At 48.7% G+C, this 23,239-nt stretch overlaps 1 protein-coding gene across 6 annotated transcripts in view; it reads left to right on the top strand.

Annotated features, from left to right (window-relative positions):
• Nucleotides 1–23,239, top strand: part of LOC138566370 (inter-alpha-trypsin inhibitor heavy chain H4-like) — a 1,003,937-nt gene that overhangs the window by 784,707 nt on the left and 195,991 nt on the right. For all 6 annotated transcript variants that reach the window (XR_011301923.1, XM_069643539.1, XM_069643537.1 and 3 more), the window contains one exon: nucleotides 16,040–16,150. Coding sequence is in view for 5 of the 6 variants with exons in the window: in XM_069643539.1 (XP_069499640.1) it covers nucleotides 16,040–16,150 (111 nt within the window). In the remaining variant the exon portion in view is untranslated. The remainder of the gene's footprint in view (nucleotides 1–16,039; nucleotides 16,151–23,239) is intronic.

Here is a 23,239-nt window from a genome sequence, read left to right as displayed (position 1 = left end):
AGGCCCACTGCAGTTTTGGATCCATTTAAACTATCATTGTCCACGGGAAGATTCACAGTCTACTCAGCCGAATGGCGAAGGACTTATGATATTGCCGAAGACCTAGAGTTACTTCGTGTCGAAGGTCAATAGGTTTCTTATTTTAATCAATAATCAGTAATTGATGGTCAAAAACAACCTCTCTGCTACCAAGTGAACATGAGGGCGGAGTGACCTCTGACGGGCCCATAGGATCAGAGCTCACCCTCAAGTACGTTAGGATGAGATAGCTGCACCTTGAGGTGGATGGGGTGCAGGATTCTCTTAGTCTAACACCAATCCATAAGGACAACTCAATGGTTTGGCAAAAGGAAGTCCGTTTAATGACAAGTAAAAAAAACAGGGAAACATGGAAATCAACAGTGATGCGATCGCCCGTCTCGCTTCAACTTCCTAATCTTAATCCAAACAGTAGCTGTTATACCCACAACTTGTCATCATTGACATGTTACACTCAAAAAAATTGTCATGAAATTTTATTGGTTGGAAAAAGTAACTTTAATATAGGTGCTATATCAATTCTGGTACTGTCCATGAAACTGTTCTGCCTCATGACAGAGATGAGCATTCTCATCCCTGACCTTATTGATTATTGCTTGCAATTCATTGACTTGTGTCTGAGACTGTTTAAGCGCTTTGGCCTGTTTGTCATTTTCTTCCAGTTATTTAAATATCTCCTGTTTCACAGCATAGAATTCTTTATCTTCCTCCCTGCCATCTTGTCTAAGGGCTTGTATTTCTGAAATAGCAACATCTTTATCTTGCCTTATGTCATCTAAAATTGCTTTTAAGTGGGTCAATTCTTGCTCACTCTCATTAAATTGTTTTTCTCTCTGAGCCAATTTGAGTAGCAAGATCGCTACACTTGGCTTGCAATTCCGTGTCCAGCTCTCTTGGCTTTAATTCCACTGTTAAATGTTGCACCTGATCACTTTCATTGTCCTAACTGCGTTGTAACTTGCTAAAAACGCCACTGTCATTCCCTTGCATCTTTATGGGTCTGTGTAGCAGGAACCACATCTATCACTCAGAATAACACAAGGCGGCACACCTGCACAATGCTTCCTTCATCAAAAATATTTTCAAGTGCCTCCTTTCCTACCTGTGGTAATTCGGTTTTTCCATATAGTCAAATTTTCTGAGGACTAAACTGCATCAGTGTAAAGCTTTGCCTCGAGGTAATCTGACAAAACAGAAAACTCAGCCTGAATCTGGGACATCGCTGCACTATTACCAATGACACTGTAATGAGAGTCAAATGAGCACACAGTACTGCACTACCTCACAGCACTAATTCAATTAATGAGTAAACAATTTGGTTATGCTTTAGGATGCAAGGCCACACTAAGTCATTATTTCATAGTTTCCCTATGGCCAACGCACCAAATCTGTAAGATATATTTTTTGGTCTTTTTATTGTGGTATTTTTGCTATGGTGGTATTTTTGTGGTATATTTTAATAGTGTAGAGACTAATTCCAGAATACCACCTAAGGAACAAGTTACTTACCTGTAACTGTTGTTCTCCAGCATGGGTCTGGCATGGATTCACATGCTCATGAATATTCCCCGTCGTCAGGCTGGGAATCCTCGGTAAAGAAAAAACCAGTATCAGTTTCGTTTCTGATCTGTCTTTCGTAGTAATAACCAATCACTGGTCTCTGCGTCATACTGACCACAGCCAATGACTGCCCTCTACCTAAGCACCGCCTCTGGCAGCCATCTTCAGATTTGGAAGCACGTGAAGTGGCAGTATGACCAAGTGAAGAGCCGCAGAGGGGTAGGCGGGAGGGTTCGCATGTGAATCCATGCCAGACCCATGCTGGAGAACAACAGTTACAGGTAAGTAACTTGTTCCTTCTCCAGCATGGGGTCTGGCATGGATTCACATGCTCATGAATAAAGAATACATAGCAGTACACACATGCACAACCACGGGAGGTGGCAAAGGCTCAACATTAAGCATCACATCAACTCAACATTAAGCATCTTACCTCCTCACCAGGCTCACCTCAGGCGAACAGGTTGCGCAGCACTGCTTGGCCGACCCTGGACTCCTCCCTGGAATCCCGGTCGACGCAGTAGAATTTCGTGAAGGTGTGCGTCGACCTCCACGTAGCAGCCCTGCATATGTCCAGCAGGGGCACACCAGATAGGAACGCCGTGGTAGCTGCGATCGCTCTGGTGGAATGGGCTCTCGGACGGCCAGGCAGCGGTCGGTTTGCCAACCGGTGACAGTACATGATACAGCCGGAGAGCCATCTGGAGATGGAAGCCTTCGAGAGAGCCTTCCCCTGATTGACAGGTCCAAAGTTCACAAAGAGTTGTGACGTCTTCCGAAAACCTTTCGTGCGGTCCACGTAGAACTTCAGCGCTCTAGCTACATCCAGCGAGTGCAAAGTCCTCTCAGCCGGCGACGAAGGCGACGGGAAGAACACAGGTAACACCAAGGGTTCGTTGAGATGAAAGTCCGACGGTACCTTGGGCATGAAGGAGGGGTGCGTCCTGAGCACTACCCTCGTGTCGTGGAAAGTCAAGTACGGGGCCTTGCAGGAAAGGGCCTGGATCTCTCCCACTCGTCGTGCGGAGGTGATGGCCACGAGAAAAGCTGTTTTACACGATAGAAACTTCAACGGGGCCGAGTGCAGAGGCTCGAACGGAGGTCCCATGAGTTTGGTCAGCACCACGTTGAGCTCCCACGCCGGGGCCGGAGCCTTCACCGGCGGGAACGATCTGAACAGTCCCTTCATGAACTCTTTCACCAGACGATGAGACCACAAGGACGTCCGGCCCGTGGTTCTGGTGTAACGGGAGATCGCAGCAAGATGAATCTTGATGGACGCGTGTGCCAGACCAGCTTTGGCCAGCGTCAGCAGGTACGGCAGCACTTGGGGAGCCGTAATCCGTAGAGGGTTAATCTTCTGTGCGTGGCACCAGACAGAGAACCTCTTCCATTTGTGTCCGCAGCATTTAAGAGTCGAGGACGCCCTGGCCTTTGCAAGAACCTCTCTGCAATCGGCCGGTATGTCGTATCCTCCAAACTCTAGCGCTGCAGGAGCCAGGCCTGCAAGTTCAGCGACTTCGGGTCGTGGTGGAGGATGGCGCCTCCTTCCCTGGAGAGTAGATCCGCGTCCGCCGGCAGCTTGATTGGCGGGGACGCCGACAAGTCCAGAAGGTCCGGGAACCATATCTGCCTCGGCCACGCAGGTGCGACGAGGATCATCCTGCACCGTGACCTCTTGAGCTGGTTGACGAGCCGGATTAGCAGAGGCAAGGGAGGGAACGCGTAGAGGAACAGGCCCTCCCAGGGGAACGAGAAAGCATCGCCCATGCTCCTCGTCTGGGGAAACCTGCTGGCGAACCTCCGGCACTTGGTGTTCGTCGCCGTCGCGAACAGGTCGATCTGGGGTGTGCCCCACCGTCGGAAGAGGCGATCCACCAGATCCTGCCGTAGTTCCCACTCGTGGCACGAGCGCAGCTCCCTGCTGAGTGAGTCGGCGATGGTGTTTTTTATCCCTGCCAGATGAAACGGCACCAGAAGAATCCCTTGGGCGACGGCCCAATGCCACAGGTCCTGCGCCTCCTTGGACAGCGCTGGGGACCTGGTTCCGCCCTGTTTCCTGATGTAAAACATGGTGGTGGTGTTGTCGGTGAAGATCCTCACCACCTTGCCCTTGAGGGACGGAAGGAAGGACCTGAGGGCCCAAAACACTGCACGGAGCTCCAGGACGTTGATATGCAGGGACTTCTCCGTCGGGAGCCAGAGTCCCCTTGCGTGCAGATTTTCGGTGTGCGCTCCCCACCCTTCTAGGGAGGCATCCGTGGTCACAGTCACCTGGTGGGCTGGGGTCTGGAAGCCCATGCCCGCCGTCAGATGCGCGCGGGTGCCCCACCACCGTATCGCTCGTCGGAAACTCTCGTCGAGCTTGATCCTTTCCTCGAAGCTGCCCGTCGTCTGGATCCAGCGCGCATCCAGGAACTCTTGCAACGGGCGCATCCGGAGCCTGCACATGGGAATGAGGTAGATGCAGGAAGACATCATCCCGAGGAGGGACTTGATGGACCTCACTTTGGCCGCGTCGGCCACCAACATCCGTTGCACCTTGCCCAAGATGGTCCTGGTCCTCTCCTCCGACGGGGAGGCCAGAAGGGACACTGTGTCGAGCCTCGCTCCCAGAAACAGTGCGACTTGCGCGGGCACCAGGTGGGATTTGGCGTAGTTCACGGAGAATCCCAGGTCCGTGAGGAGTTGGACGGTCCTTGCCGTGTGGACCACGGCGAGCTCCCTCGTCTTGGCGCGGATGAGCCAGTCGTCCAGGTAGGGGTAGACGTGAATCCCCTCGCGGCGCAGCTGCGCCGCCACCGGTGCGAGGCACTTGGTGAAAACCCTGGGTGCCGACCGTAGTCCGAAGGGAAGGGCTTTGAACTGGTAATGACGCCCTTGGACCACGAATCTGAGGAATTTTCGGTGCCCCTTTAGGATGGGAATGTGGAAGTAGGCATCCTCCAAATCCAACGACGATAGGAAGTCTCCTTCCTCCAGCTGACCCAGGACGTGCTGGAGGGTGACCATCCGGAACTTCTGCGCCTTGATGAACTTGTTCAGGCGTCGCAGGTCCAGGATGGGGCGCCATCCTCCCGTCTTCTTCTTCACGAGGAAGTAACGCGAGTAGACTCCGGAGCCCCGAAGCCTCTTTGGGACGAGTTCGATGGCGCCCTTTCTGAGCATCGCCTTTACCTCCAGGAGAAGTTGAGGGACGTGAAGTTCTTTCCTGGCCACGGGGGGGACGCGCGGGCACCTTGTTTGAAACTCGAGCGCGTGGCCCCGGGCCAGGGCGTCCAGCACCCAACGGTCGGTGGAGATGGACTCCCACACGCTGACGAAGCCCGCCAGCCGGCCTCCCACCGGGGTGCTTCGGTGGGGGCCCGACCCCACGGCCGGTTCAATCCTGCTTGGACGCGGCCTTGCCGCCTTGGCCTCCTTGGCGACGACGGCGGGGTCCGCCAGACTTGCCTCGTCCTCTGTAGGCCTCTTGCGACGACGAGCGGGCCGCTTGACGGTAGGAAGCGAAACCGCCGCCGGAACCTTTGGAGGCGCCCTTGCCTCCACCGCTCCGAAAGGGCGTCCGCCGTTGCTGCAGTACTCCAAGGGCCCGGGCCGTCTCAGTATCCGCCTTGATGGCCTGAAGGGAATCGTCCACTGTCTTCCCAAACAGGTTGTTCCCGTCGAAGGGCATGTCCAGGACCCTGGTCTGGACGTCCTGCCGAAAGTCCGTAGCCTTGAGCCATCCGCGACGTCGAAGGCAAACGCCGTTGCCCATCTGGCGGAACCCAGTGTCGGCGATGTCCGTCGCCACGGTGATGGCGTGGTCCGAGGCCACCTCACCTTCCTGCAGGATCTCAAGGGCCTCCGCCCTCTTGTCGTCCGGCAGAAAATCCAGCAGGGGAGCTATCTTGTACCAGAGTTCCCTGTCGTAGCGGGCCACGATAGCCAAGGCGTTGGCCGCTTTAATCGTCGTCGCCGCCGACGAGATGACTCTGCGTCCCATGGCATCCAATTTCTTTCCCTCGCCGTCCGGCGGGGAAGTCGACGTGGAGGCCGCACCCCCCCCCGCTTTCTTCCTGGCTGCCGCGGAGACGACGGAGTCCGGGGTAGGCTGCGCCCGGAGGCATAGGGGGGCCGAGTCCGGGACCCGGTACTTTTTCTCGTACCGGTCTCTTTTCGCTGGCGTCGTGGAAGGGTTCTTGAGGAGGGAAAGGCCCTCATCCCAAATGTCGTCCAACAGAGGCACTGCGAGGACCGTCTTCCTCTTGGCCTCGCGCCGTTGGTAAAGGAAGCCTTCCTTTTTCTTCTCCTCAGGGCAGAGTTGGAAAAGCTCGGATGCCCTGGCGATCATTGAGTGGAACGATCCAATCTCGTCGGGCGGAGAAGCCCTGGTGGGAGGCGACGACGGAAAATCCTCGTCGTATGCCTCGTCGTCCGTACCCGTCGCTGCCGTGTCAGTCCCCGTATCATCCCCTCGGGTGGACGGGGAGGAGGGCTGGACGGGGCGCGACGGTTGAAAAGGAGGCGGTGGATGGATCCTTCTTTTCTTGGTAGGGGGAACACCAGAAGGTCCCGGTTCTGGATCCCCCGACGGGAGAGGTTCCTCCGTCGGTAACGGTAGTCTCGTCCTTATCTCGGAGCATAAGGACTGTATAGCCAACAAAATGGCCGCTGAGTTGTCTTGCGGCGCTGGCAGAGGGGAATCCGACGGGCGAGCAGGGGCCCCGTCGGTATCCTCGACGATGTCGTCGTCGTCACCTGCGTCGGGGCCCATTCCGACGGGCTGGTCTTGTTCCACGCCTAGGCCGTGGCTTAAGACCTCGATCAGTTCCTCTTCTGAGGTTGAGGCCGAATCTACGACGACGCCCTGCCCCCCCTTCTTCCCCACGGAGGGTTTCACGGGGGTCCTATCGATGGGCACGAAAGAAGACTCCCTCCGAGGAGGCAGGGAGATTCTGGGCCCCGAGGCCGCCACCACTGGTGCAGCCTCCACAGGCTGGGCCAGGGCCGCCGCGACCGTTTCGATAGAGGGCTTGGTCGAATGGATCAAGGCCTTCACCACCTTAGGTGCGCTCACCGCCTTATCCTTGAGGGAGGGGGCACTGCCACGCTCCTCCTCTGCCTTAGAGCTCGACCGGGGTCTCTCCAGGAGTTTCGCCGGGTGCTCGGCCTTCCTCTTACCCGACCCAGAGCGTTGGCTCGTGGTTGATGGTGCCGGGGAGGGTGCGCCCTGCCTGGCGCCCGTAGAGCCCGACCGTTCGGCGCTCCCGGTGCCAGCGGACTCGCGGTGCTTGGCCTTATGTTGGGCCCCCGTCGCCGGGGCGCCCTCAAAGGTCTTAGAAGACCGCTCAGATTTCTTCTTCTTCTCGCCAGACGGGCTCTTACCCTCCAGCCAGCTGGCGAGACGTTGATGGCGGTCCTTCATGGTCCGTTCCGACATGTTGCCGCAAAACGCACAGTCCTTCTCCACGTGCGTCTTGTCCCCATGAAGGCAGTAAAGGCAGAAAGAGTGTTCGTCCTCCTTGAAGACGTTCTGCAGCTGGCATCCAGGGCAGGCCCTGAACAGCTTTCCGGGCGTCGAGCTTCCCTTCTCCTGGGCCATCTCCGAGACCGGGCCTGAGAAGCTTCTGGAGTCCTCCGAAGTGTAGCTCGACGAAATCTTCACCCTTGAGGGGCACAGATGAATCCGACACGGGTCCCCGTTGATCGGATGTAGGATCGGTGGAGCTTGAGGCTCTTTTGACCGAAAGAATCGAAGTTTTTGTGAAAAAGCGCGAAAAAATAGCACTAACGCTCGAGAGCAATAGCACGAGGATCCCAACACATGAACGTGCGGTAAAAATCTGAAGATGGCTGCCAGAGGCGGTGCTTAGGTAGAGGGCAGTCATTGGCTGTGGTCAGTATGACGCAGAGACCAGTGATTGGTTATTACTACGAAAGACAGATCAGAAACGAAACTGATACTGGTTTTTTCTTTACCGAGGATTCCCAGCCTGACGACGGGGAATATTCATGAGCATGTGAATCCATGCCAGACCCCATGCTGGAGAATGATTGGTTCACCAGGGTCACTAACATCAAACAAATACTGGACTTAATACACAGAATAAATGGCTCATGGTCTGCTGTGATGTTTTATGTACAATGATGCCCTTTTGGCTGCATTCCAACAATTGTGAAGCATGCAACTGAAATACAACACATTCATTCAGCCTCTCTAAGTAAAACAATTCACTGCGGCTACTTTGCTTTGAGATATTTCCTACCGCACATTCATCTCCCTATGCATGTCAAATAAATGAGACTGAATGCAAAAAGAAATACACTGAAACTAAATTACTTTTAGAATGTGTTCTTTTCCATAAACTATAAATATGCAAGTTACGCAGAATGACCCATAGACCCACGTTATAGTTCACAGTATGAGCGAATCTCTCTGCAGTGGCTTTCAAAACTCTGCCAATTGACATTTGCTTCGTAACAAAACTTTACAGGGCAAATATGCTTTAAATAACAGTGAACTTTGAGAGATATAAACACAGTAGTAGAAGCATGTTGTAATTTGAATCTCTAATGCAGTGTCTACAATGAACTAACTTATCTAACCTGTGCTATCTAGTGTCATTCAATTCACCAGCACCTCAATTAACTTGCTAATTACTGAGATTAAGCTGGTGATATTCCCGACTCAGCTTGGCAGTGTTCCAGGGTCATCCACAGCTAAGGTTGCTCGAGATTTCGCAGCCCTTCTAAAGATGCCAACCCAGGAGAGAAACAGCTTCAGCTTTCATCAGCTTGCAATCAGCCCAGCATTAGCCCTCTGCTCCCTTCGTCAGTCAGTGCCAGAAGCGCAATGCCCCTACTCTGCCTCAAAACCTTTTTTTAATCAAACCCCCTGTCACTACCGAAAAATATCTCCCCTTGACCAGATCCACCCAAATAACTCGATTTCCTCTGTGTGTTTTCCTCATTGTGCTAACTGCATTGCTGCAGAGCAAAATTATACGTATTTCTTGTGCTTATTGCTGTAACACAATGATCTGTCTTGAGGAAGGTATCTTCACATTTTTCAGCTTACCACACAGCGCAGATTCAGACTACACATTTAAAGTTCATGTTTCTTTAGCATTTTCTGAGCATAATGCATTTTCATCAGTCTGCATCCAGCTTATATAATCGGCTGATTTGCACTAAATGCTATTATGGGATTCAGTTACATGTTAGATGGGGTTGGTTTAATGTTCATTTCCTGTTAATATTCTATTTAGTGCAGCTCAGCTCATAGCAAATAGCATCCAGGAGCAAAGTGATCATTTTCTAGCATGTGCTCCGTGTATTTTCATCTATTTAAATTGAGCCTGAAACTCATACTCTTGAGTCCATTGATGAGTTTCACACCTTTGGCCCTCGTTGAAGTTCAAGCCCTTGCTAAAATGTGAATGTTGAAATGCAGAGCACATACTCCTAGATCACTGACACTTAAGATGTTTCCGAACATTGGGAATATGTTTTTAAAGTTATACAATGCCAAAACATTTGCAGTTAGTTGAATGTCGTAACTTTCAGGGGGCATAGGATGTCTTCATTTCCATTTGAGTATCTCAAAGCAGAAATATGAATGTGAATATCTGAGACAGGGTTGATAGTAGCTGGCTCTTTATCCTATTGGTAGACAGTGCTTGGAGATTATTTGACTTGAACTAGAAACATGTGCTCCCAACAGCAGATACAGTTATTTTGGTTCTGCATCCTATCCAAAGTGATAGATATGCAACTTTCAGGCCTACTACCCTGGTAGTTACATGAAATATTGGTTTGGCTTGTATGTGTGACAAATTGGATTCTGCTCTGCAGGAATACTAGGATGAGTAGGGGTGACATAGCTCACTCAGCTTTCACACTTCTACAAACCAAAAGCCAACGCAATCATAAAGTAAAACAGGCGCAGTTAAACGATACACCACCTTCGTCTTTTGTGGCAACGAGTGCTGGGGGAAGGCGATCCTCTTGAGAGGGGAGTGAATGTGATTCAGTAGTGACCCAGTAGTGACCCAAACAGCAGAGTAACACAGTCCAAAATAAAGGGAATGTCCAATCTAGGTTCTAACTACATATTTTATATATTTATATACAGTTATGGTTAAGTTGCGCTAATAAACACCTATCAAATTCAGTTTCAAAACTCTGTTACAGGGACACTATAGTTAGTTTGCACTAAAACCTATCCATATTATGGTTACAAGTACACGAAAAACCCCAGAAATTCGCCAGTTATGGTAAGGTAAGCAACCATAACTCACGCCACCACTGTGCACTGCTAAGTCTAACACCCATGACATTGTTCTTGGGTGGATGGCCCCTGGGAGAGTCTCAACCAAGTCTTTAGCTCACTGTTCTTTTCACAGAGAAGAAATTTCCCTGCATATCAGTCTTTGTCCTGCCCAGGGGCAGTCCAGCACCGAAATGCTAGGCAATTCTCCTCTGAACAAGAGTACCACAGCAACCCCATACACGTGTTTCAGCCTTGTTGGGCATCATCAGTGAGGTGAAGCTGCGCCTCTCTAAGAACAGTGAGCAAGGGGTCCACGTCTGGATCGCCCTGGTAACTTAGGGTTAGACCCTCTGTTAATTTATGCAAAAAAAGGGGGTGTCTGGGAAACTCTCTACCAGCACGAACACAGCCCATTGACTTGTTCTTGGGTGGATGGCCCCTGGGAGAGTCTCAACCAAGTCTTTGGCTCACTGTTCTTTTCACATAGAAGAAATTTCCCCGCATATCAGTCTTTGTCCTGCCCAAGGGCAGTCCAGCACCGAAATGCTAGGCAATTCTCCTCTGAACAAGAGTACCACAGCAACCCCATACACGTGTTTCAGCCTTGTTGGGCATCATCAGTGAGGTGAAGCTCTCTAAGAACAGTGAGCAAGGGGTCCACGTCTGGATCGCCCTGGTAACTTAGGGTTAGACCCTAAGTTAATTTATGCAAAAAAAGGGGGTGTCTGGGAAACTCTCTACCAGCACGAACACAGCCCATTGACTTGTTCATGGGTGGATGGCCCCTGGGAGAGTGTCAACCAAGTCTTTAGCTCACTGTTCTTTTCACAGAGAAGAAATTTTCCCCGCATATCAGTCTTTGTCCTGCCCAGGGGCAGTCCAGCACCGAAATGCTAGGCAATTCTCCTCTGAACAAGAGTACCACAGCAACCCCATACACGTGTTTCAGCCTTGCTGGGCATCATCAGTGAGGTGAAGCTGCACCTCTCTAAGAACAATGAGCAAGGGGTCCACGTCTGGATCGCCCTGGTAACTTAGGGTTAGACCCTAAGTTAATTTATGCAAAAAAAAAGGGGGTGTCTGAAAACTCTCTACCAGCACGAACACAGCCCATTGACTTGTTCTTGGGTGGTTGGCCCCTGGGAGAGTCTCAACCAAGTCTTTAGCTCCCTGTTCTTTTCACAGAGAAGAAATGTCCCCGCATATCAGTCTTTGTCCTGCCCAGGAGCAGTCCAGCACAGAAATGCTAGGCAATTCTCCTCTGAACAAGAGTAGCACAGCAACCCCATACACGTGTTTCAGCCTTGTTGGGCATTATCAGTGAGGTGAAGCTGCGCCTCTCTAAGAACAGTGAGCAAGGGGTCCACGTCTGTATCGCCCTGGTAACTTAGGGTTAGACCCTATGTTAATTTATGCAAAAAAAGGGGGTGTCTTGGAAACTCCCTACCAGCACGAACACAGCCCATTGACTTGTTCTTGGGTGGATGGCCCCTGGGAGAGTCTCAACCAAGTCTTTAGCTCACTGTTGTTTTCACAGAGAAGAAATTTCCCCGCATATCAGTCTTTGTCCTGCCCAGGGGCAGTCCCGCACTGAAATGCTCGGCAATTCTCCTCTGAACAAGAGTACCACAGCAACCCCACACACGTGTTTCAGCCTTGTTGGGCATCATCAGTGAGGTTAAGCTGCGTCTCTCTAAGAACAGTGAGCAAGGGGTCCACGTCTGGATCGCCCTGGTAACTTAGGGTTAGACCCTAAGTTAATTTATGCAAAAAAAGGGGGTGTCTGGGAAACTCTCTACCAGCACAAACACAGCCCATTGACTTGTTCTTGGGTGGATGGCCCCTGGGAGAGTCTCAACCAATTCTTTAGCTCACTGTTCTTTTCACAGAGAAGAAATTTCCCTGCATATCAGTCTTTGTCCTGCCCAGGGGCAGTCCAGCACCGAAATGCTAGGCAATTCTCCTCTGAACAAGAGTACCACAGAAACCCCATACACGTGTTTCAGCCTTGTTGGGCATCATCAGTGAGATGAAGCTACGCCTCTCTAAGAACAGTGAGCAAGGGGTCCACGTCTGGATCGCCCTGGTAACTTAGGGTTAGACCCTAAGTTAATTTATGCAAAAAAAGGGGGTGTCTGGGAAACTCTCAATCATCACGAACACAGCCCATTGACTTGTTCTTGGGTGGATGGCCCCTGGGAGAGTGTCAACCAAGTCTTTAGCTCACTGTTCTTTTCACAGAGAAGAAATTTCCCCGCATATCAGTCTTTGTCCTACCCAGGGGCAGTCCAGCACAGAAATACTAGGCAATTCTCCTCTGAACAAGAGTACCACAGCAACCCCATACACGTGTTTCAGCCTTGTTGGGCATCATCAGTGAGGTGAAGCTGCGCCTCTCTAAGAACAGTGAGCAAGGGGTCCAGGTCTGGATCGCCCTGGTAACTTAGGGTTAGACCCTAAGTTAATTTATGCAAAAAAAGGGGGTGTCTGGGAAACTCTCTACCAGCACGAACACAGCCCATTGACTTGTTCTTGGGTGGATTACCCCTGGGGGAGTCTCAACCAAGTCTTTAACTCACTGTTCTTTTCACAGAGAAGAAATGTCCCCGCATATCAGTCTTTGTCCTGCCCAGGGGCAGTCCAGCACCGAAATGCTAGGCAATTCTCCTCTGAACAAGAGTACCACAGCAACCCCATACACGTGTTTCAGACTTTTTTGGGCATCATCAGTGAGGTGGAGCTGCGCCTCTCTAAGAACAGTGAGCAAGGGGTCCACGTCTGGATCGCCCTGGTAACTTATGGTTAGACCCTAAGTTAATTTATGCAAAAAAAGGGGGTGTCTGGGAAACTCTCTACCAGCACGAACACAGCCCATTGACTTGTTCTTGGGTGGATGGCCCTGGGAGAGTCTCAACCAAGTCTTTAGCTCACTGTTCTTTTCACAGAGAAGAAATTTCCCCGCATATCAGTCTTTGTCCTGCCCAGGGGCAGTCCAGCACCGAAATGCTAGGCAATTCTAATCTGAACAAGAGTACCACAGCAACCCCGTACACGTGTTTCAGCCTTGTTGGGCATCATCAGTGGGGCTGTGTTCGTGCTGGTAGAGAGATTCCCAGACCCCCCTTTGTTTTGCATGAATTAACTTTGGGTTTTACCCTAAGTTAACAGGGCGATCCAGACGTGGACCCCTTGCTCACTGGTCTTAGAGAGACAACAGTTTCACCTCACTGATGATGCCCAGCAAGGCTGAAACACGTGTATGGGGTTACTGATGGTACTCTTGTTCAAAGGAGAATTGCCTAGCTTTTCGGCGCTGGACTGTTCCTGGGCAGGACAAAGGCTGATATGCGGGGAAATTTCTTCTCTGTGAAAGGGACAGTGAGCTAAAGACTTGGTAGAGTCTCTCCCAGTGGTTATTCACCCAAGAACAGGTCATTGGGCTGTGTTCGTGCTGGTAGAGAGATTCCCAGACCCCCCTTTGTTTTGTAAAAATCAAGAAGGATCTTTCCACAAAGAAATGGCTAAAAAAGAAGACTGGGCCATTTTGTCAAAAATAGCACCCAAGGGTGCTTTACTGCAGCTGCGAACGCAGGACGCAGTCAAGACACACCACGGTAGTAAAAATTAAACCACTGCCACCAGCCATTAATTGTAGAAAGGGTAACATAAAAATGTTACATGAGAAGCTAGACAAAGGGGATACTTAGTAACCCCTCTAGCACCCTATTGTAAGATAGTGTGTGCTGGGTCTAGAAAGTTATGTAAGTGAAGTCAATTTCACTTCACAGCACTTCACTGCTCTTGGAAACAGTAGTTTATCCAAGAGAAGGTATTTAAACCTTTGGGAAATCTGAATGACTTCCCTGTGCCACTTCACTGAAGGTGCTGTGTGTCACAATGTAAACAAGATGCCTATGGAGATTATTAGACACCAAAACCCAAAAAGAAACACAGATAAACACATAGGGCCTCATTATGACCCAGGCGGTAAGGGGTTTACGGCAGCGTAAACAGCGCCGACCCTTACCGCCTGAGTACGAGGTCCCTTAGCGCCATGGCGGATTTAACACCTGCTTTTAGCAGGTGTTAAAATCCATGGCGCTAAGGGACCATGGAGTTAATTACGCCACCGTAATTTACGGTGGCGTAATTAACGCCTTCCCCACTCCCATTATGCCCTATGGGGCAAAAATGGGAATGGGGAAGGGTAAATGGGGATTGGGGACGTTTACGCCATGGTGGTAAAGTCACGGCCCAGGCGGTAACTTACCGCCTGGGTCGTAATGAGGCCCATAGAATTAAAAATACAAAGTCCCAAAGTCCAGCAAAAGAGCTGGGGTCTCTAAGGTGGGAGGAATTTAGCACTAAACCGAACATTCTCCCTAACAGCTATCATTTCACAATGAACGACTGCTGTTCCATTTGCACTACTGTCTCCTAAACAGGGCTATCATTTCACAATGATCAGCCCTTTGAAGCTCCATCATCATCAAATGCACCCCAAGATCGATGTGGGTGCTGGGAGCACTTAAATCCTTCTGACAATACTATATGCTCGGACGCTTAGGAGAGCATCCTTTGTGCTGCAGCACAGCCCCCTCGAAATGCTCCCAGTGAAATAGAACGTTTGTGTTTGCAGCACGTTTTGTAATTTTGGCACTAAGTGTTTTTTTTTAACGATTACAATTGGTTGGCAGCTGCAAATAAACTGCTCATTTTGGTTTCTATATTTAAGACATTGGCCCTCATTACGACCCTGGCGGAGGTCCATGGTGCAATTTGCACCATGGACCATGGCGCAGAGCTGCCAACTCCGCCATGGGGGTTGGCGGACTTACCGCCCCATTCCGACCTTGGCGGGGCGGTAAGTCCCCAATCCCCATTTACCCTTCCCCATTCCCATTTTTGCCCCATAGGGCATAATGGGAGTGGGGAAGGCGTTAATTACGCCACCGTAGAATACGGTGGCGTAATTAACGAGGGGACCCGTAGCGCCATGGATTTTTCCGCCCGGAAAATCCGGGCGTAAAAATCACCATGGCGCTACGGAAAGTCCTAATCTGGCGGAGAGGTACGCCATGCATTACGCTGGCGTAAACCCCTCTCCGCCAGGGTCGTAATGAGGGCCATTGCCAGTTGCCAGGCGTTAAGCATGTAGACACATTGCTTTCATTAAGCATCTCTGGCAAGAAAGGTTCTGAACCTGCCGCTCAGTCCATTACATTAATACTTTGCTTTGAACATGTGCTGGCCGGAAAAGTTGAAGCTATTTGGAAAAGTTGAAGCTATTTCGTACATGGGTTACTGTTAGCCTCACACGCAGTGCATAGTATTTAAAAGTAATCACAATAACGTTTTCAAAGTATGAGGGGCTTCAGCACATGAACGTGTCTTGGGTTTAAACTGAGAACACACATGGCAAACATTATCGAAATCGTCTGGCAGGTGGATGAAAGGCCCAATGCCATTACAAAGGCATGTTCCTATCTGCAAATCCAGAAGCTGTGCCATGATTATCAGCTGTTTAATGTTAAATGGTTTGCTTGCCAACTGTTTTGGCCCGTGAATGCCACAACCAGCAATTTGGTATGATGATGACCGACCAGTTTAATAATGGCCAACTACCAAAGTATCATCAAGTGTTACGTTGCAACTAGACCCTGGAGGGTGGCCTGGGTGCTAGGAAGACAAATAGTAAATGGCTCGAAGTGATGCATGCCACTGCAGCACAACACTCAGGCCTTCTTCTAACTAATCTTTGTTGCTTTAGGTATATCTGGAGAGTACAAGCTGTTGTCCATCTCTAAATAACTTATTGATAGAGAACATATGGAGAATAATGTTGATGATCAAAGTATAGATGAAGTACCTTGTGAATGCAGTCTGCCATAGGCATATTGGACTCCTCTATTGTGATGTTGCTGTGTGTAGTTGAAAAGTCAATAACAATTCTGGGTACACAAACTTTTCAACTTAAATGTATTTTATTGAGGTAGTATTTTGCACGAAAAAAATTATAGTTGAAAGAAATTGTAGTTTATGAGGAAATGCCACAGGCTGTGGGGATATCATGACTGGTAGCAGGCCAGTCAAGGTTGTTTTACATCTCTTGCCAATATTTATACAGAATTCTGCTGTTTTAATGTTAACTTACATTATCTATTTTATCTATCTTTAAAAAAGATCAATATACAGATTTCTTAGTACAGCTGCCAAACCAAGGAGACCCAATTTGTATAAGTGTTTCCGGAGAACCTAAAGACACTATTGACTTGATTGCAGATCCAGACACAGGTAAAATCTATTTTTGAGCTTCATTAAAATAATTCCTATGAACTGTGCCTTTCTGTCCAAATTGATATGATATGATATGACATGTATAACGCGCCTGTACACAAGTTTTTCTAGGCACAACAAGACAATGAGCGGGAAACAAAGGGAGGACAAAACAACAATCTTAATTGGCCTTGTGTCATTCAGATCACACAAGTGTGGGAAAGAGAAAGGGGAGAAGTGCCAGGGGTGGAGGGGAATTGAGAAGTGGAGGTAACTCAATAAGTGCAGCCAGCGGGTGTCTCATAAGTGCACAGAGAAGGGACTGTAGGGTTCATGTCTCAAGTTGCAATTGTCAATAAAACATTTTAAAATGACAGGCAAAGAGACCACATTCTGTGTAAATAACTGTGCATATTGTTGTCACTGGCCATACCAAATATTAGTTCCAAAAATCTCAAATAGGTTGTATTAGTCAGGAGGTTATTATATTCAGCGTCTATTGTGTGTTGTCTTATAGCAGCTATATCAAATATTAGTTGTTGCAGGGAAAACAGTTTTATAATTCCCAGCACGTGGGTGTGATTAATATTCAGTGACCATCTTCTTGTGGCTATGCAGAAGTGAGCATTGTCAGTTCCAACACTTCAGGAGAGCCTAAAAGGGACAGAGGGAGAGGCAGGCATGTGGAGAAGGTTCAGCCCACTGTTTCCCAGTCAGAATGGGGAACACATGTACAGATTGAATCTACTGATGAGCCAGGAGACTCAATTGCTGAAGTGCAGTCTGTCTAAGACTTCTCAACCACCGTCCACATCCACTGATGATGAGCCTGAGGTTAATACAAAGAATGAGGATGATGAAGACAACAATAAGGTAGAGAGACACATCTGAGTCAAGGCCACTGCAACAAATCATTTCAGGAATGAGTGATAAAGAAATAAATGAGGAGGATAATGCCACTATAACACATTTCCATCTGCTAGATGAAATCTCCCAGATTCAGGAGCTCAAGTGAATGCAGGCTGGCATGAGAGTTAGTGTTATGAAGAAGCTGGCGCAGTCAGGTAAGCAAATGTAACAGTATTTATTCAGGTTACATATAAGGGAAGAAGACCTCCAACACTCAGAGGCTCCTCTCCTTCAGCACTTTCCTCCAACTGACTAACTTAGAACATTACACGCAGATGCAACCTAAACATTCCATGACATCACACAGGGCTGAAACATCATCATATGGGAAAGCATTGAAGGCTCCCTGTTCCCCATAAGACATCACAACACATCTCCCTTTTTTTTTTAACTTAACTTACCCTATGATCTTTGATTCAATTGAAAAACCGCACGCACTGTTTCAAAACAACCGAGACCCACCAATTAACAACAAGACAATCCAGCAACCGTCCCCCGACATTCCACACATCTATACATGGGCTCTCCTCACAGTGGCAATTCTATCTTTATTCCACACTTGCCCTCCTGTCACAGGTACAGCTCCTTTCATGACTGCCACAACTCTGACAGGATCCGAATACAGAGATTCACCTTTCCTCTTGACAACTCCCTTCCTTATCCTGACCCAATCTCCACACTCAACACGCAATTCTTTCTTCCTTCTCTTAAGGTTTTCGCGCATGCCCCATTCGGATTTCTTCTTCACCAATGACTTCCTCACTTCATCAACTACCAGATCTGTTTCCCTACTCCTGCCCAGCCACGGCGGACACGCCATGGAATATGGTTTCCTGCCTCTCATAAGCTCAAACGGACACAGACCTGTCGTAGAATGAGGCGCCATCCTCAAAGCCCAGATCCTATTTTGTATCATGGCTACTTTATCCAGACCACACTCTTCCCCCATGCGAATACTCTCCATCAGACACCTATTCATCCTTTCAACTACCCCGTTGGATTCGGGATGGTACAATGAAGTTCTTTTGTGGTCAACTCCACACTTCCTTAAATAGCTGGTAAAGCTACCACCTATGAACTGGGGACCATTGTCCGTCAATACACTTTCCGGTAGGCCTTCATTGGCAAAAATCTCCTGCAATATTTTTATCATACTTTCTCCAGTGATGTTTCTCACAACCTTAAAATGCACCCATCTAGAAAACAGGTCTACAACCAGAACAATGAATTTTCCACGTCCGTAACCTAACTCCACAGGACCTAGAATATCCATGGCTATCTCGCTCCATATCCTTGATGGGAGGCCCACATCCACCAATGGCTGCTTCTTGGCCACAACTCCCTTTCCACTCTTTATGCAAAATTGACAATTTGCCAAGTAATTCTCAATCTCCCTATCAAACCCAGGCCACCAATATTCTTCTCTCAACACCCCCTTGGTTTTTGTAACCCCAATGTGACCACAATGCGCTAACTCTATCACCTTTTTCCTCAACCCTATCGGGACCACTGCTCTTCCCCACCTGAATAAAATATCATCCATGACAGACAACTCATCCTTCACTTCCCAAAACGGCTTCACCCCCTCTGCCAGATCCACTTTATTTGGCCATGCCGTTGACATCACGTATGGAATTACCCTACTCATGACCTCATCTTTCTTTACCTCATCCAACCACTCCTGTTTGGACACAATACCGTCGGTATTAATAAACACTAATTCCATTTCTTCACTGTCCATAACATCAGGGTCAGCAACTCTCACCCTCGACAAATTATCCGCGAATATATTGTCCTTTCCTGGAATGACCTCCATCTTAAAACAATGCGTCTGCATCCTGGTGACCCAACCTGCCACTCTGCGGGAAACTTTATCAAGGCCCTTATTTTTGAAAATAGCTTTCAGAGGTTTGTGATCTGTGCGAATTACAAATTCTACTCCCCACACAAAATTCCTGAAACGTTCTACAGCCCAAAAGCACGCCAATGCCTCCTTTTCGAGAACCGAATATCTCATCTTTGCTCCCTTGAGAACTCTCGATGCATGAGCTATCACCTCTTCAGACCCATCATCCTGCTTCTGGGATAATACCGCCCCAAGTCCATACTCACTAGCATCAACTGTAATGATAGACAGTCTTCTCGTGTCAAAACATCCCAAAGGGCGGGCTAAGTTTATATCTTCCTTTATTCTATTAAATTCCAAATCACAGTGACTATTCCACACAAAATCAACACCTTTCCTCAGAACTTTCCTCATCTCTTGCACTTTGTCAGCATAATTCACCACAAATTTTTGATAAAATTCCGTCATTCCGAGAAAAGACCTCAATTCACTTTTATTACAGGGTCTCTCCACTCTTTTTATGGCATTTATCATCTCCTCTTTGGGTCTGACGCCATCCCCCGATACCTCATGTCCCAAATAGTCCACATTTGTCACGGCAAATTTGCACTTCTCTTCTCTCAGCGTGATACCCCTATCCTTAAATATCATGCTCCTCCAAAGTCACTCCACTCACCAAGACATCATCTTGAAAACAAAACACGCCCTTCACTCCTCTCAAAAGGCGATCCATTATTTTCTGAAATACAGAGGAGGCAGATGCCAACCCAAAAGGCATTCTCCTAAACTGGAATACCCCCTCATGCGTCACAAACGCTGTAACTTTTCTGCATGTCTCCTCTAACTCCACTTGATGGTAGGCCGACGTCATATCTAGTTTGGAGAAATACTTCCCCCCACCGACCATGGTCAGTAACTCACCCATGTTGGGTAGCGGGTGCCTGTCCACCAACACACATTTATTCAACTCACGCATATCCATGCACAACCTTATGTCCCCTGAACTTTTCTTCACTATCACAACTGGGGAAACCCATTCAACACCCCTAGCTCTCTCGATCACCCCTGTCTTTAACAATTTCTGCAATTCTTGCTTAACACTGTCCCGCAAAGCAAAAGGCACCGGTCTGAGCTTGGCTACGGTGGGCACACTACTCCTTTTTAGCAATATTTGATGTTGAAAACCCTTTATTCTTCCCAAAGACTCATCGAACACTTTACTAAACTCTCTCACATACTTGCAGGACATCGTGGGTGTTTCTGACACTTGCAAAACTTGCTCGGGTTGGTTGGGGTCTAGTCTGATTCCTAAATTCTTCTGCTCTCTCCATCCTAATAAGGATTGTCCTTTTTTTGTTACATACACTTTCCCATCACAACTGCGACCTTTAAATTCAAATTTACTCCACACATATCCTAGTAAATCAATTTTATCTCGGTTGTAGCCTCCCGGATTTATGTCAGGTTCAGACAATGCTGACACCTTCCCCTTCATCTCGCCTTCAAAAACACTCCTGGACACTAACGTAACTTTCGACCCTGAATCTGCCATCATTGACACCTTACACCCATTCACTGTCAACACGGCATAGGGACGCTCACAATCATCCGTGTTTCCACCACTGGCTACAACATTAACTGTGTTCACAATAACATTTGTCAATGCCAATGCAGTATCTTCTTCTGATGATACTCCATCATCCTCTTCATCTACAAACAGGATCTTCCTTTGGGCGGTTTGGCCAAACTGATAGTTTTTGCAACATGTGGAAATATGTCCTCTCCTTTTGCATTTATTGCATACAGCCTTTCGCCCTGGACACACTACAGAGGACGCAAAGTGCGTTGCACTGGCACATCGATAACACAATCTCTCGCCCCTTTTTTCCTCTCGCCTTTCGCTTCTCTGTGCTGACACTTGGTTTCTCTTTTCTTCTGCATTGTTCCTTTCCTTCTGCCTGTTCCTTCCTTTCCTTTTGTTCTTCCCTTCACCCACATTCAGTACCTCCGGCTTGTTTTCCTTAGAGTCACTTCCTTCGGTCTTGGAGAGCTTGGCAACACATGCCAGCGAGTGCTCTACATGCTTGGCCAAGTCCAGTACTTCATCCAAAATCGGTTCGTCCTTCAGCCAAAGTTCTTCACGTATTTTATTTGAGTGGCAATGCGTCATGAATTGATCGCGGATATGTTCATCAAAGCTTCCTTGAAACTTGCATGTCAGGGCAAGGTGACGGAGAGCGGTGACATAGTCTTCAACAGATTCCCCGTGAGCCTGGATCCGCATGCGGAAGTTATACCGCTCCAAAATTGTACTTCTCTTGGGGTTGAAATGCTTATCCAATTTGAGTAGAGCCGATTCAAATTCATTCAAGTCATCCCCGCTTCCATCCCCTTCCAACTGAGGAAGTGTCTCGAAAATCCTCTGTCCCTCATAACCTAGGAAGTGTAATAACAATGCCACTTTTCTTTCACTAGAATATGCTGTTCCTCCAGCTGCCCTCATATAGTGCATAAATCCTTTTCGCCACTGGGGCCAAGCAATCTTCGCCGCACCTGGAGTGGGCATGAAAATGGGCGGGCCAGATATGCCAGGTAAAGCTGCCATGTCTTTGTATCAGGCTTGTTATCGACCCCCCCTTTTTTTTTTTCTTAATATAGCGTGGCCAAAGTATATTTCTTCCAGCTCAATCCTTGCAAAGTTTGTTGCACCAGTCCAGCAAGACGTGTATCCGCAGTGACAGTTCACATCTGGGACTGAATGCGGTAAGACATCATATTTCGGATGGCCAAGACTTATTCCCTTCCCCCGTGTATATTCCTGCACTGAAAGTGCAGTCTACAATCCAATTCACTGGCTCCTCTATTAGGTGTCTTACGGTACCTCACATCCCTCCCACACAGATCATCTGCTAGGGGGAATACGGTAGCAGAGTCCGGCGTCTTCCCCACGCTGTGGAGTATGTGCGCAGGGTCACAGCCGGGATCAGCAGGAGCGCTAACCGGCTAAAGGCACTTACTTGCACAAATGTTGCAGGGATAAGGCGGTCGCTCGACGCTACTGCGGAAGCGGAGCGACCTTCCCTGAGGCCGTGATTACTCGAGGGGCGCTCGGCGCGCTACTAGGGAGCGGAGCAGCCCTCCCTGAGCCTTCCCCCACGGCCGCTTCAGACGATTCTTCAGGGACGCCGGAATGGCCTCAGCATTCGCCGTACGCTGTGGCGGGCCGGTCAACGCAAGAGGGCGGAGCAGCCCACCGCCTGTCACTTTCTTCCCTGGCGGCGCCGTCAACTTCTCCTCAGTGGGGCTCCTACCACCCGGAGCACTTCTGAACTCCGTCCTCCAGGCTGCTCAGAGGAGGCACGGGCGGAGCAGACGTCAGGAGCGATGCGACCACCTGCTGTAGGCCGCGAGTCAACACTGGCAGATGCTGGGGGTCTCCTTTAACCTGTCTGCGGGGATTTCTCATCCCGTCCTCGTCGCCATTGTTATGAAGAAGCTGGCGCAGTCAGGTAAGCAAATGTAACAGTATTTATTCAGGTTACATATAAGGGAAGAAGACCCCCAACACTCAGAGGCTCCTCTCCTTCAGCACTTTCCTCCAACTGACTAACTTAGAACATTACACGCAGATGCAACCTAAACATTCCATGACATCACACAGGGCTGAGACATCATCATATGGGAAAGCATTGAAGGCTCCCTGTTCCCCATAAGACATCACAACAGTTAGGTCTACCAAACAGGCACACTTTCAGACGGTGTTCTGTGTTTTAAAATGTGGTGTTGGTGGGACCCAATGCGTCTGCAAATGTAAGACACCTCATGTATACTTTCTGCTCAGCATCAGTACATTTCATGCCAGTAGCTGGTAGGCCGTGCAGTTCCAAACATAACAGTATGTACAACAAGGAAATGTGCGCATGCAGAAACTGAGTAGGTTTCCTTTTAAAAGTGTATCAACAGCATCAAGAAACCTCTTCAGAATAAACAGATAGCTATTCACACATCTCACCCTATTAAGAACAAATGAAAGGATGGACGAACATATGGTGTGGATCTGCAAATAATCAGCTAACGCTAAATTAATGTGAGCAGAAATGGGGCTACTCTTTTCAAAAGGTCCTGCAAAAAATGTCCTAGAATTGTTTGCTAGCTTGTCTGCAAGGCAGGATGTTCTATATTTCACATTAGCCCTTTTTAGAATAAAATCAACAAACCATTTTATGGTAAACAAATATGAAATGATAGGTTATTTATAATGTGCCTAATACCCAGAGGTTTCGAAGCACGGACCCGGGATCGAACCTTTGTTGCTCCGTGTCATATTGCTTCCAAGGTGAGCACGTTGCCCC

The sequence above is a fragment of the Ambystoma mexicanum genome, chromosome 2p (genome assembly GCF_040938575.1).
Source record: "Ambystoma mexicanum isolate Mex_15411 chromosome 2p, UKY_AmexF1_1, whole genome shotgun sequence".
Taxonomy (NCBI): Eukaryota; Metazoa; Chordata; class Amphibia; order Caudata; family Ambystomatidae; genus Ambystoma; species Ambystoma mexicanum.
Note: the sequence above shows the minus strand (reverse complement) of the source record. Positions and strands in the feature narration are given on the sequence as shown.